Source organism: Anopheles moucheti, chromosome 2 (assembly GCF_943734755.1).
Source record: "Anopheles moucheti chromosome 2, idAnoMoucSN_F20_07, whole genome shotgun sequence".
Taxonomy (NCBI): Eukaryota; Metazoa; Arthropoda; class Insecta; order Diptera; family Culicidae; genus Anopheles; species Anopheles moucheti.
The window spans coordinates 29393454-29406738 of NC_069140.1; the positions used below are offsets into that span (position 1 = coordinate 29393454).

General features: G+C 40.8%; 2 protein-coding genes across 2 annotated transcripts; one reads left to right on the forward strand and one right to left on the reverse strand.

Moving 5' to 3' along the window:
* The first annotated feature begins 375 nt into the window (after positions 1-375).
* On the forward strand, positions 376-3576 carry LOC128299518 (mucin-17-like). The gene is made up of 6 exons (XM_053035509.1): positions 376-455; positions 646-978; positions 1054-1373; positions 1674-2315; positions 2373-3347; positions 3569-3576. Exons 1-6 carry the CDS (start codon positions 376-378, stop codon positions 3574-3576), a joined length of 2358 nt encoding a protein of 785 aa, XP_052891469.1.
* A 2298-nt stretch (positions 3577-5874) lies between these two features.
* LOC128299103 (sodium-dependent phosphate transporter 2) lies at positions 5875-11670 on the reverse strand. Its single transcript, XM_053034965.1, has 6 exons — positions 10868-11670; positions 10364-10789; positions 9647-10253; positions 9160-9531; positions 8877-9062; positions 5875-8783 (listed from the first exon to the last, which is right to left on the reverse strand). Exons 1-6 carry the CDS (start codon positions 11058-11060, stop codon positions 8486-8488), a joined length of 2082 nt encoding a protein of 693 aa, XP_052890925.1. The 5' UTR covers positions 11061-11670; the 3' UTR covers positions 5875-8485.
* Positions 11671-13285: the final 1615 nt, after the last annotated feature.

Sequence of the window (13285 nt, forward strand, 5' to 3'; positions counted from 1 at the left end):
CGTCGAATTACATCGGATTAGTCAGCAGATAGGCAAATTGAGTCATTTCGTCATCGCCATCTGCTAATTTGGCGTATGACGTCCAGAAAAAAAGATATATAGGCGTCTAATTGACGTGGTGAAATGTGAATCCCGTACATCCTTCCATCTCAAGGAGCTTATTAAATTCTATCCTTCATAAAACCGGCTCGCAATCACGGAAGTTTGCTCATTTGTGAAGTGAAGTGCATCTGAACAGTAACGCATTACGCAAGTTTCTTTTAACCGACAGTTAGAAATATGAGGACGCTCTGCTAAACTTGTTAATCATTACATTGAATTGTTTTTAAAATTGTGATAGTGTATCTGTTATATTATAACGAAAGAAAAAAAAACATGCAACGTGCTACAATTTCGGTGTTTTGTATTGCCTTAGCGGTCGGCTTGACAACTGGAAGCCCTTTGTTTTACGAAAGGTGAGGCATTAAAGTGGAATTTTTAGATCTCTTATAATCAAATATTTTTAGATCTCTTATAATCAAATATTATGTCGATACGGCCAGGCCGTTCTAATGAAACAAAAAAAAAATCAAATATTAACTGATAGTGAACGTCAATTTAAGTAAATTGTAATGTAATGATTTTCAAATTTTACCCTTCGTACAGCGCCAGGGTGTTGAATAAAGTGGAATTTTCGGATATCGGAGTCGACGGTGATCGTATCGATCCTTTGATTGAAGAATCCGAGGAAGAGCAACCCAACATCACCGTAAGCAGTCATACGGATATTAGTGAAGTTCGGAAAAATGGTTCAGCAGAAAGTACCGATACAGGCGAACAGACGGAACCGGTGCTTAAAGTGACGGTTATTTCATCCAATGGTTTGCCGGATGAGGAAGTTACCGGTTCGCCACACATTTCCACGACCAAAACGATAGAGGAAACGTTAACTACTGCCGAAACAACTACAATTCTAATCCCTGAGAAAACGACAGAACACAATTTCACAAGCGATCATGGTATACCAAATAATCTAACATCAATAATGGAAGTTGATGCTATGACGCTTGACTTAACTACACAATTAATGCCAAAGATGTCTACGAAAGATATCCAACGAAAAGAAGAGTCTGCAACTGCGTCTGGTGAAACATCGATAACAACAAATTTGGTTGACAATGGGGAAACCTCTGATGTTACAACAATTTTCCCTACCGAGGAGGACACAAAACTTGAAAAAGAAATAACATCAATCGTTTACAATGGAAATGATGAGACCTCTGATGTTACTACAATTTCACCAACGGAGGATGGCCAAAATCTACTTGAGAGAGAAACAACAATAACCATTTTGCCTACCAGCACACAACAAAATACCGCTGAAGACAATGCTAGTACAGAAGATTTAAAAGAGACCACTTTAAAGGATTTTACAACGACCTTTATAATTATGACTAGTTCTGAGCCAACTACAACAACAGAGTTGTCTATGGAAAGTGTTACGGAAACAACAGAAACCAGTGTAACTACTATGGACCAAACTACAGAAACCATGGTTGATACTACAACTTCTAGAGAAGATTCTGAAAATTATACAGTTATGACGGAAATTACAATACCAACCACCGAGACAACAGGAGCAAACAGTGGAGAATTTTTGACAACAGTTGTTGGTACTTCTATTTCTATTGCAGAGTCGTCTATAGAAGTGTCATCGGAAGAAATGGTCGACACAACTGTTCTAGTAACTACTGAGACAATCCCCGTTACTGTATTCATGCAAGAAACACGCTTTCCCGAGACTACGACTGAAGAAGTGGTGCTGTCAACAGAACCGACAGAAAGTGCAACCGAAAGCACCGTAACGAATGTGGTGAATATTACAGAAACTGTTACAGCGGCCGAAACAACTCCGGTTTATTACAGTTCAGAGATTGTAGAACACGAAACATCAATGGCCATTTCGTCTACCACCGTTGCTTTAATAGAAGATATTGCAACAGAGAGTGATACGGTAACAACAGTTAAAGAAACAGAAACCACTACAGTACTTCAAACGACGCTACGTTCATCAAGTTTTACAGAAAATGAAATCGTTACTATCACGACAGACTCGAATAATCCCATTGATGTCGAAGCAATCGATACAACAACAAAATCATATTCTACATCAGAGATTATAACTGAAATGGAAACCAGTGAAACGACTACAGACATTGTGGTAATCATTACATCTACCAGCATTGCTTTCTCCGAAGAACCAACAGTGACAGTGACAAGTGCATCAGTAGAAGATATTACTTCCTCTACGTTTGAAATCACGTCAGCAGGGATCAGTTCACAAACTAATCTAGTAAATGAAACTGACACAGTAGTTTACGATACAACACGAGCCAAAAGTGTTACCGAGGATAATTTTCAAACAACAACGACGAACGAGTATGCGCTATTAAGTACAGCAGGTGAAGCTGTGCCAAGTATAAGTATTACCACCGATAGCAGCGACAGACATATGCTTACTACAGGCGAAATAAAACTCCGAACAGATTCAGAGTACGCAACAACGGTTGGAAAAGGACATGATATGTCAACGACAACTTTTACAGAAGAAGTTGCTCTTACTACAACCGAAGAATCGGCAAGCATAACAACCATGACAACAGATGAAGTCGACGAAGAAATCACTACTGGATCATCGTCTAACAGAAGCGTAAATACCGAAAATGAATATGAAATTACGCAGCATCCAGTTACATCCACAAGTGCAGGAATGGAAGCATCCTTTGAAGAAACATCGGATAGTGTAACGGTAACAAGTACAAATAACGACGTTTCACAACAGTCTACGGGAATAGCAGCGATATCTTCTGAAACGGAAGCGATCGAGACCACGGAGACGTTCACTACCGCTACGTTTGCTGGCGAAGAAGAACCGTCTGCTATAACGTTGACAACGGAGACAAATTTACCACCCATTACTCATGATGTTAGTGCAAGCGATGAATCTTTCAGTTCATCTCAGTTTCTAACGGAAGAGTCCACGGACCAAGATTTGGATATATCATCTAGTGCAGCGATCACTATCCTAGCATTGGTCACTGCCCCACCAGGACCTTCGACAACGCATGGCGTACTTGGGTTGACAGAAAGCGAGCATAAATCCACTGAAATCTTCTCAACAGAATCCAGTTTCACGCAAATGATTATACTAGAAGAGACGGAGGTAGTCAGTAATGAAGCAGTCGTCACCTTACCTGACATATCGGAGGATTCAGTTGCAAACGCGATACCCGGTACTACTTCGCCCCAACTTAATCAAGAATCATCACTAAATGCACTTACAACACCGAGCATAGACAGTGGTTCTAGTAGGCATGGGCCAAACATTTGTTTTTCTTTTGCAATTTTCTCATTGATAACATTGCTGTTCTATCATCCGTTGCGATATTGTACAAGCATTTGGCTTTAACGAATAGCACTGGGGAGGAAGAGAGATAAACAACAATGGTAAGCAAATGATTTTTTGTTAAATGTTAAGTGATTTTGGAAGTTTAGCTTACCTGTTAATGTACATTTTCCGCCAATATAGTTCTTTAATAAACCACTCATTCTTTCACAAAAAAAGCGGGCCACTTAATGATGCGTATGAGTTTTAACACTAGAAAGAACTTTGCTTCAAAAACACACGCACACGTACACTAACGATCTCTTTTTTGGTAAATGAAACATAACTTGCTTGCATAAGCTCCACATAAGAAAACTACACTATTTCCATACTATAATACACTACAGCAAACTCAACTTCACAAACTTTGCACATAAAACCGACGCGGCGTGGGGTAACCTAACCTCACTTGGTATTCTCCCAAAATGGTGCTCTTCAGTTAAGTTGACGCCGAACACTGAGCCAGTTGCAGGTGTTGAAGCTGAACGCTAAATACACGCACACACACACATCGCAGTAAGCGAGAACAAAAAAGGCTGTGTGCTTGATTTAACCACATGGTTCCTTCCTCTTTTCTCTCGTGTGAATAAATAAGCTCTCATCATTCTCCGCGTTGTGTTGGTTCAGACTTAATTTATTGATTTTGAGAGCTCTTTCATTCTTGTACTGGTTTTTTCCGCTCTTTTACATTGGTTTCCTTCGCACATTAGTTGAATTCCTTGCATATTTTCACACAATCACGCAGCTTACACATACCGGCATTAGAAACTGCATGTTGCCGTCTATTGTTTCTATTTGCAATCTCGTTCACACGTACTCAATCTTTCTTGTTTTATGCGCTTACACCGCACGGCGTTTCCTTTGCGTAGCATGGAACAGCACTGTTGGTCACTCGATTTTGGGAAGCAAATGGCGTTTGCTTTCTCTGTTGTTTTTTTTGGTTGACTTCCCTTCCATTCGTTGCTTGCTTATTATCTTGCTATCAGGTAATTGTGTGTCCCTTTACTGCCTATACCGCACCAAGCTTTTGGTATAACAATCCGTATCCTTCAACATGTTTACAATCTGTTTTCATCAATTCATTTTTCCTCGCATATGCCCTAGTTTAGTACGAACGTGTTTCCCTTACAATTGATGTATCACTCTTTCTTGAAAGATGTTCGGGTTCAATTTATTCTGTTCCTTTTCCGCTGTTTGTCATTACGCGCCAGAAGGGTTATACTTCTTTTCTTTCCCCTCCAGTTCCTGTTTTCTACTGTAAATTTGGGTTCTTTTGTTTTCAGTTGCACGTCGAAAATAACGCTCTTATCGTATTTGTTGTTTAGCACATTTACTTTCTGGGTACTCCTAGTGAGCCTTCGGGAGTCTTCGTTTTGATGAAGCTTTGCTATCGCACTCCCGAAAGGATTCCGAACTGAACAGGGAAAAAATGAAATTTGAAAGCAAATAAAAATTGTAAAATATATTATGAAAGTAATGGACGCTTTAAGTTCTACACACAAACACACGCATAAGACCTTTCATAAGCGATAAATAATTCATTAAGACAACTCAGATTGGGTGGGCGAGTGATCGAACCGTTCACTGAAGCCCAACTACGTGCAATCAAACATTGCGCAGGCCGTCGCCATTTGGCCAAAGTGCTGACGATAGTGGATGTTTAAACGGATTGCTACATATAACACCGCATTCTAAACACATGTTGGCATTAAGATTGTATGATTGATGTAAAAGGAATTTGAGTGCCCGTGAAGGAGTTGCACGTGTACAGTAGTGCACGTTGCGTAAATGGAGGGGGCCTAAGGTTTGGCGCTTAAGCTCTGTTGCCGAATACAACACTATCGAAAAAACTAATACGCTGACTCCGGAAAATCGAAGAAGTTAAGTAAATTTAATTGTTGGAATTAATTCCCACCGATAAATTTAAAAGAAAATGCAATTGCACCTAGCACAGAACTAATATTGTCGACTGTATGATCGACAGTTTCAACAGATCGGAAGCGTTTCAACTTAAGTCCGATGCTAATTGTGAATGTAGCAGCATCGTGCAGCTAACCAATTATTTTACCTTTCCGACTCATTGGTCGGCTAATTGTTTGAGTTCATGACAAATTCACGGTACAGTCTCATGGTGAAGGTTTCCCTACATTTTTCTCTAATTAAAATATGCTCGAAAAAAAAACACAAAAACGCACTCCAACGATTAGTGTACGTTTACGTAAAAGTAAAAATGTTTAAAAAGAACAATGTAAAATTACAAAAAAAAAGAATATTTCCTCCGTTAAACTAAAGCTTTGTTGTCAAGTAAGCTGAAGAAGAGAATGGATGGTTCAATTCCTCTACCGATGCTCAATGGTAAAGTAAAGGAAAAACAAAATACTACACACGATCAAATTGCCACATCGAAAACGTTAGTTAGTAACACTTTTTAACTCTTAATCCTGAACCGAGTTCATCGCTAGGTATCACTTCTTCTACAACATCCAGAACTTTACTGAAATGTTTATGTGTTTTTTTTCTTCTATTTTCATTTGCTTTAGTGTTCATGTGTTTGGTTGCTTTTGCTGTTGTTTTTTGACGAGGTTTTGCTTTTTCTCCTTACTCTTTGATTCGTATCTTCAACTAACACTGTATTTGGATGGAATCTGCATAGCAGCTATCCGGGAATTGCATTCTCAATTCAACATGTAATATGCTTAACAACGGTCAAATGACGAGGTGATGGTAGGGAACATTCTGTTTTAGCACCATCCCTCGGCACTCTCCACTTTACATAGTAACAATACACACATCGAAACACACGGGGTATCGAATGACAGGAACGAGACTCTTGCCTTACAGATGCCCCGCGTTAACTATTACGGTGAGTTTTTTTTTCTTGTTTTGTTTGTATAATCACATTGGCTAATGTTCATTTGAAACTGTCTTTCCTTCTTTTTTAGTGTTTTCCCCTTTTTTGCCTCACACAAGTTATATGCTGCTCGATAAGTACAGATGCAGATGATACCCAGTCGATCTTCGCTGAGATTTATCGTTAGATAGTTTGTGTTGGTTTTCGTTTCAATTTCCTCCTTACTTGGCCCAGTACTACAATGCTATCGGTATTATCAGTAAGCTGACGGTTTATAAACAGAACTTGCAAATGCACGCACGTACGCATGCAAATACAAAGTGCAGCTTTGACTGCACGCCTGTTTACTACACACGGATTCCACAAGGACGGAATCTACGGAACAATTATTACCTAGGATGGATTGGCTGCGGAAGCGATCGGATTTTACAACCTACATAGTACACAAAACTACTTTCCTACAGAGTTCTTCGCATTAGTATCTGCTGTGTGTTTGTTTTCAACAATCGGGAATTTACTTTGTTGCTCTCTGTAGCTTAACACTCGAAGCATTTTCGACACTTTGCACCTGTACAAAAATAGAACATGTGCAGAATATTCGACGAGTGATACAATTTGGCTTTCGAGTAAAGTTGAGCGTATGTTGTGTATTACACATCAGAAAAATCAAAAGCAACAATTTGGCAGCATTAGCATTGTCAATGGTTGATGATGATGAGGGCACAGATGACGTGCAGAATCCAATCCAGCAATGATTCCAACAAACACATCTAAAATTCTATTTCCATATTTACTGATCGACCCTGATTGAATAGAACAGTGTTAGCAATTGACAAATTTTCAATCATGTGTAATGTGTTATAAGTTATCGTTTTTTATCATGTCTCTTGTTGTACGGGAAATCCAAATTTGCAACGAAAATAAATTTTGCAGTTTTCTTTGCGGTAAGAAAATAAACTAAGAGATTGAAAACACCACACCTACAAGTTGCTGTGCTCGAACACACAACACACTTCCGGAAGAAAAATAAATGTTTTCATATTGTTTCTTGTGTTTTTAATGGATTCCCGCCATATTTGTACGGCAATTGGGTTGCTTGAGCTGGCAGATTTTTTGTGTATTCTTTAATGCTTATGCTGATATTTTTACCTGTGCGACTCATATCGCTACATAGAATATCTCACTCTACTCTAGTTTTTACTGCTGTTCACTATCCGCTAACGATCAGTAAATTAGAATATCTCTACAATCTGTTTAATGGGTTTGTTGTTGTGTGTTTTGCCTTATTGTTATCGATGTTTGCTACCCTCATCAATACCAAGATTTTCTGATATTTATTATTTTTTTGTTCCTTTTCTGCTATAGGTGTAGCTCCTGATATACCTCATAGTTTAACCGTGCTATGTAGTCTAATCAACATCACTCAATGCGAATATGCTTCTGTTGTAGTAACTGCGACATGTGCAATCCGAAAACCGTCATCTGTTTGTCCCGCATCAGATTCCTGTGTACCTATCCACGTACTTATAGTTTTACTTTGCTAAGCAAAGGGCCCGCCAACAGCTGTTGTACTGTGCATATACCGTAGCATTGAACTGTTTCGCTATAGCTAGTGAGAGAAATGATAGAATTACAACTTATTTTAGAAAAAAATGGAACTAGCTGACGAATGATGGCGATAACGCTAGTGCTCCGCAAAGATAAAACCATGCTTTGAACTTCGAAAAATGAAGGATAGAAAGAACGCTACTTTTTGGCATCCTATCAAATTCGGCTAAAGCTTTTTGTCCTCGTATATAATCCAAATAAAAAAAAACCCTGTAACCTTCCTTCTGGAGACTAGTAGTGTACGAAAAACATGTTCTGAGATGAGAATGAACTAACGCTATTGCAGTACAAAATTATTTCTATCTTAAAGATGTTGCGCTTAAGTAACTAAAGTTCTGGAGATAAGAGTAAGTGACCTTCGATGTTCTCTAAACAGCATTCTAGCCATTTGCGTCCCATGCATTCGTTTGAATTCATTTGCGCCGGGCATGTGACGCAACGCTCGTACAAGGATGTCCGCCGCACGAATGAATGCTGGGACGCACTTGTTCCATGTTGTCCGCTTGCGTTTCCTGACGTACCGCTGGTGCATTTTGTTTTTCTGTCACTTTGTTATTGCTGTTCTGCTACTAAACGGTAGGGATTAATGCCGTCCACTCTGCTTAAGGTAACACGATAGCGCGAAGGGCCACCATAAAACCAGCACTTAAGAGAGCCGCTACCGGAACAGTTACTACCCAAGCGTATACGATGTTTCGGAACAATCCCCAATCGACGGCTTTCTGCTGCGCAGTTACGGCATGATGCGAATGTTTACTGCTTTCGTCCGACATTGGCCGTGAGTTCGCTTGACCGACAAATACGACCGAACCCACCTTACAATGGGTCGTTGAAATGGGCAGACCGATCTTGGACGCGATTAAGACGGTTAGGGCGGCACCGATTTCTATGGTAAAACCACTAAAAGAAACAAGTAAAACATGGCCAATTATTTATCCGCTACTGGCTTTGGTACAAGTAAGCTGGGACAATTCGCGTCGCTAAGATACTTACGTCGATGGAGTAATTTTTGTGAGATCATTACCGATCGTTTCGATCACACGCCTACCCCACAGCCATAGACCAACGGAAATGCCCAGTCCTCCGTATAGCAGAATTAGTAGAGGCGTTTCAGACTGTTGCAGTACCGAACCTTCGCGATAAATCATAAATAGAGCGATCAATGGTCCAATGGCATTGCTGTAAGAGATAATAAAGTTCACACATGCAGAAAACAAAGTTAGAATCGCCACAAATGTTTTGATAGTTTGGTGCATTTGCTTTAGCAATTACCTACCTGACATCATTGCCACCGTGTGCAAAGCTACCAAACGTAGCGGTCAGTACCTGCAGGAAGGAAAACAGTTTCGATACGTCTTCACTTTCTTCAACCGGTTTTTGTCTTCGGTTGTCTTCTTCAGAGCCTTCCTTTGCACCAATCAATGGTACTTTGCTCGAGTTAGGTGAAAGCGTTGCACTGATGAGCGGATGTTCTAAACCTGCGACTGCCTCAATCTTGCACATATCTGTCTTCTTGATATCCTGATCAGTACCGCTCAGTAGCACATTCTGTGGCAATAGTGTGTAATCGGTTATCGGAAGGGTACTATCACTCTTTGGACTGGTGGGCGATTTTCCGTTCTGTAGCGCGATCACGGTAGGTTGTTCTCTGCGAGGTAAAGTGTAAAGCAAGATTAGAAATCGATACACTTGATGACTAGTAACCATATAAATTTGAAGTGTTAGACAAATGCGATTTATTTTAACAGTTGTAAATTACTTACTTCAATCCTCCATTGCTGAGATGTCCAGAGTCGGGCGATTTCGGTGAAACGTTTGTACTGTTTCGACGATCGAAATAGGTGCCGAGATGGAAGCGCCCATTGCCGTGATACGACTGATATTCATCGATAAAGTTCAAGCTAGTCACGGTAAGGTCTGTGTTGTCAAGGCTGGTTTTGTCCTGAGCACCGAGCAAGCTGGTAGCCTTCTTCACTATTTCCGGATTGAAGCTGTACGGGCCACCGATAACACCGCCAGATGTTAGGTCATTGGAGAGTTTCTTTACCAAACCATTTTGTGGGGCCTGTTGTTGATGCTGCGAGGACAGCGACACTAGCTCGGTCGTCTCGGTAATGGCTGGTAGTGATTTTCCGTCACTCGCCACCAAGGAAAGTGGCCGTTTCGCCCGACGCGGACTACCATTGGACGACGAATCACCGTCCGAATCGCCAAGCATGAACTCTGTCTTATTTCCGCCATCCGAACCATTGATAATCTTGCGCCTTTGCCACGGCACAACTATCAACCGTACCAATATTCCCACGGTGAAGCCCAGCGTCAGGCTAACCACGAGCGCCACCCACACCGGGATGTTATCCATATACAGCACTGGAATCGATATAATTACCGTGGTGAGTGTCAAAAGTGGCACCACCCACACTATCTAGCGAATACACGCTAGCTCGCTACGTTCACTCTACCATCTAATGGTTGCTTACATTTTGGTCCATCGTGCACGATACTAAAAACATTCACAGCCAAGGTCGCACCATAGAAAACGGGCAACGTGAACAGTCCAGCTTCCAGGGGGTTCTTCGCGTTCAGGATGAACTTGCGGATCATCCAGAATAGCGCCACACTCACTAAACCGCTCAGTACGGGCGAGATGAACCAGGAGCCGATAATCGTAAGCAGTGTGTTCCATTTGAGCCCTTGGGTGCCACGTGCCACCAGACTGAATCCGATCGTCGATCCAACGATGCTGTGCGTGCCGGAGATGGGCATTTTTAGGAACGTTGCTACCAGCAGCCACAACGCTGAGCTTGCCAAAGACGATAGGCAGCCGAGCATTAGTTCGATTTCATCGCCCTTGTACATCGTAACTTCCAGGATACCTTTGCGCATCGTATCGGACACCTTATAGCCTGCAAAAAAAAAAAAAACAAGAGATGGATACATTAATGAAAATCAACATGGAATAGAGAGCCCACCAAAATACATACCTATCAATACAGCACCAGACACTTCGCATACGGTAGCCAACCAACAGGCCTGGCGTATTGTCAGCACACCAGACCCGACGCTAGTACCGAACGAGTTTGCTACATCATTCGCACCGATGCCAAATGCCAGAATGAACGCTATCACGAAACCCAAGATCACCAGCCACAATATGTCCGATGAAAACGGTTCCATTCTGCTCGTGTTTTAAGCAATTGGGGGAGTTTAAACTTTATTTTCAAACGACAAACTTAAACGATTGCCTTTAAGAGTGACTCCCAAACAGGATGGAAGAGGATCAAGGATCAAAGTTTTATTAACCGACCAGCGTTTAGATAAAAATGCTCCGATCAGCAGAAAGTGGAGTGTGAGTTTTTTTTTGGGATAAACTAAATTTTAAGAGACAGACAGAAATTGTCTTTCTAAAAGATACTTGCTCGTGCCCGGTAAGACAGTAAAGCAACCAATATAATGTTACAAATCTGAGATAATCGTTTTAACAACAAAAAATGAAAAGCTTTGCTTTTTGCTCAATTAAAATCGATCAGAAAGGGGATGCGGTATTGGTGTATTAAGTCTTATTCAATCACGTTCAGAAAGGAAGATGTCTTCTTTAAGATGCCGTCGCTTTTACGACAAATAGTTAACTCTACACGAGTTTCTATGTTGCTTTCGGTTCCTTCGGTTCACCAAAATTGCGCGTTTTCTTTTTTAAATTTTGCTGCAATAAAACATACGCCAGATAATGGTATACCCCTATACGATTAGCGGGTGGCCAAAATTAAACAAAATGCGCCACTTCTCTTTTCCTCGGCTAACAAGGTGGATGTATTTTTTGCTTTGTTTCTTCCTCAGCAACGATCACTACACACAACTGCAACAGTGTGCTCCTAAGCGTTAATGTTAAAACTATTAAGTATTTATAGTAATGCCTAATACGAGTGTGTACTTTAAAGTATGAGCTACACTTAAAAAACAGGTCGGTAAGTAACGGTACGAGAATGAAACTGTCTTTCGCAAGCAGTATCAATCCAAAACCAAGCAGTAATTGCTGTGTGATTTATCGTCCAACCAGTGGATGATGAGGAAAGTAAAAACAGTATCACAAAAAAAGGTGCCAAGATAGCAAAGGTGTTTTTGCCTGAAAAACAACTGAAGTGGTAATATATCCGGAAAAAAAGTGTGAAAACTAACAATCGAATACAAGTAATGTGCGAGTGAACGGAAAAAGAATGGAAAAAACCAAGAATGCAGATATTGTACCTTAAAAACGTTAAGTTAGTAAATTCTTGTAATGACCACCGACAAACACGAAGATGGACACAACATCGGTTACTAACTAGCGTTTTAATTTGACAATATCTGGTAGGCAGAGTTTTGTAAAAACAGCCATCGTTTTAAGAAGCGGGTTTGGAGGCGGGTTGTTGTCGGTGGTGCTTACGCGCCAGAGACAAACGTATCGCGCCCAGCTACGGTAGTTATAACGCACGGTTTACGGAACCTTCCGGAAGCGGAAAGCCACTATCAGAAGACTTTTCTCCGCTCTGAACGGATCTTAGACGGGTTTCTTTTTCACTGCTTTACACCTTAAAGTCACTCCTGACTACGTCTGGTCTACCGTTTGGTAAGATTATTATAAACCGATACAGAAGAAAAACTTGATTGCCTCTCCTGTAGGAAATTTCCGCCAGGTATCTCGCAAAGTGTCGTCAAACGTTTAGCCCAATTTTCACGGTATCCAATTTCGTCCACAGGCAAAATGGAAGGCGTTTCTTTATAAGCTTAACCAGATCACTTGGTTCCGGGGATGTGTATGATCATTTCTGGAAAGAAAAACAAAATGGAAAATTAATTACTATCAGTGTTAAAAAAAGTAGCAAATTTGTTTTTAAATAACTACACATCAGGCGTACTAGAAATAAGAAAGAATTGGAAAAACGCTACACAATTCACGATGTCAGAAATTCCACGAAAGATTTATTACCAATTACCCCCAATCTCGTCACAACCTACACCAACAACGCATGATGATCGGCATAAAGGCAGACTAGCTGCCCATCATCAACCATACACATACCACGGTGCATCCGGTTGTTGATTGCACTTGGCCGCGAAGCGCTCTGACAGCTGCTGCTGTACGTAGCAGCAACCTCGTTACAGGAGAGGACAGGACACAACCATTCTGAAGGTCAAGTTCAGGTGAAATATAGAGTTATCTACACGGTTGCTATTGATTACTGGGTGTCCTGCACACATGCCGTTTTATGAAGATAGTTGAATAAGAGTCGGATGCTGTATCGCATCCCTGTGTGTTTATTGTTTTCTGATAGCTGGAATAAAAAATGGTACCAATACTGATGACATGGCGATCATTGGGTGCAGCTTTAGTGATTAAGCATATAATCAATAATTACAATGTA

Excerpts from the sequence above, each read along its gene's own strand:
- LOC128299518 (XM_053035509.1), top strand. The coding sequence starts at position 376 with ATGCAACGTGCTACAATTTCGGTGTTTTGTATTGCCTTAGCGGTCGGC. Across the intron at positions 456-645 it reads AGCCCTTTGTTTTACGAAAG|CGCCAGGGTGTTGAATAAAG; the intron begins GTGAGGCATTAA and ends CCCTTCGTACAG. Across the intron at positions 979-1,053 it reads CCTGAGAAAACGACAGAACA|AACTACACAATTAATGCCAA; the intron begins CAATTTCACAAG and ends GACGCTTGACTT.
- LOC128299103 (XM_053034965.1), bottom strand. The coding sequence starts at position 11,060 with ATGGAACCGTTTTCATCGGACATATTGTGGCTGGTGATCTTGGGTTTC. Across the intron at positions 10,254-10,363 it reads CGTGCACGATGGACCAAAAT|TGCTGTATATGGATAACATC; the intron begins GTAAGCAACCAT and ends TATCGATTCCAG. Across the intron at positions 9,532-9,646 it reads CTCAGCAATGGAGGATTGAA|AGAACAACCTACCGTGATCG; the intron begins GTAAGTAATTTA and ends TTTACCTCGCAG.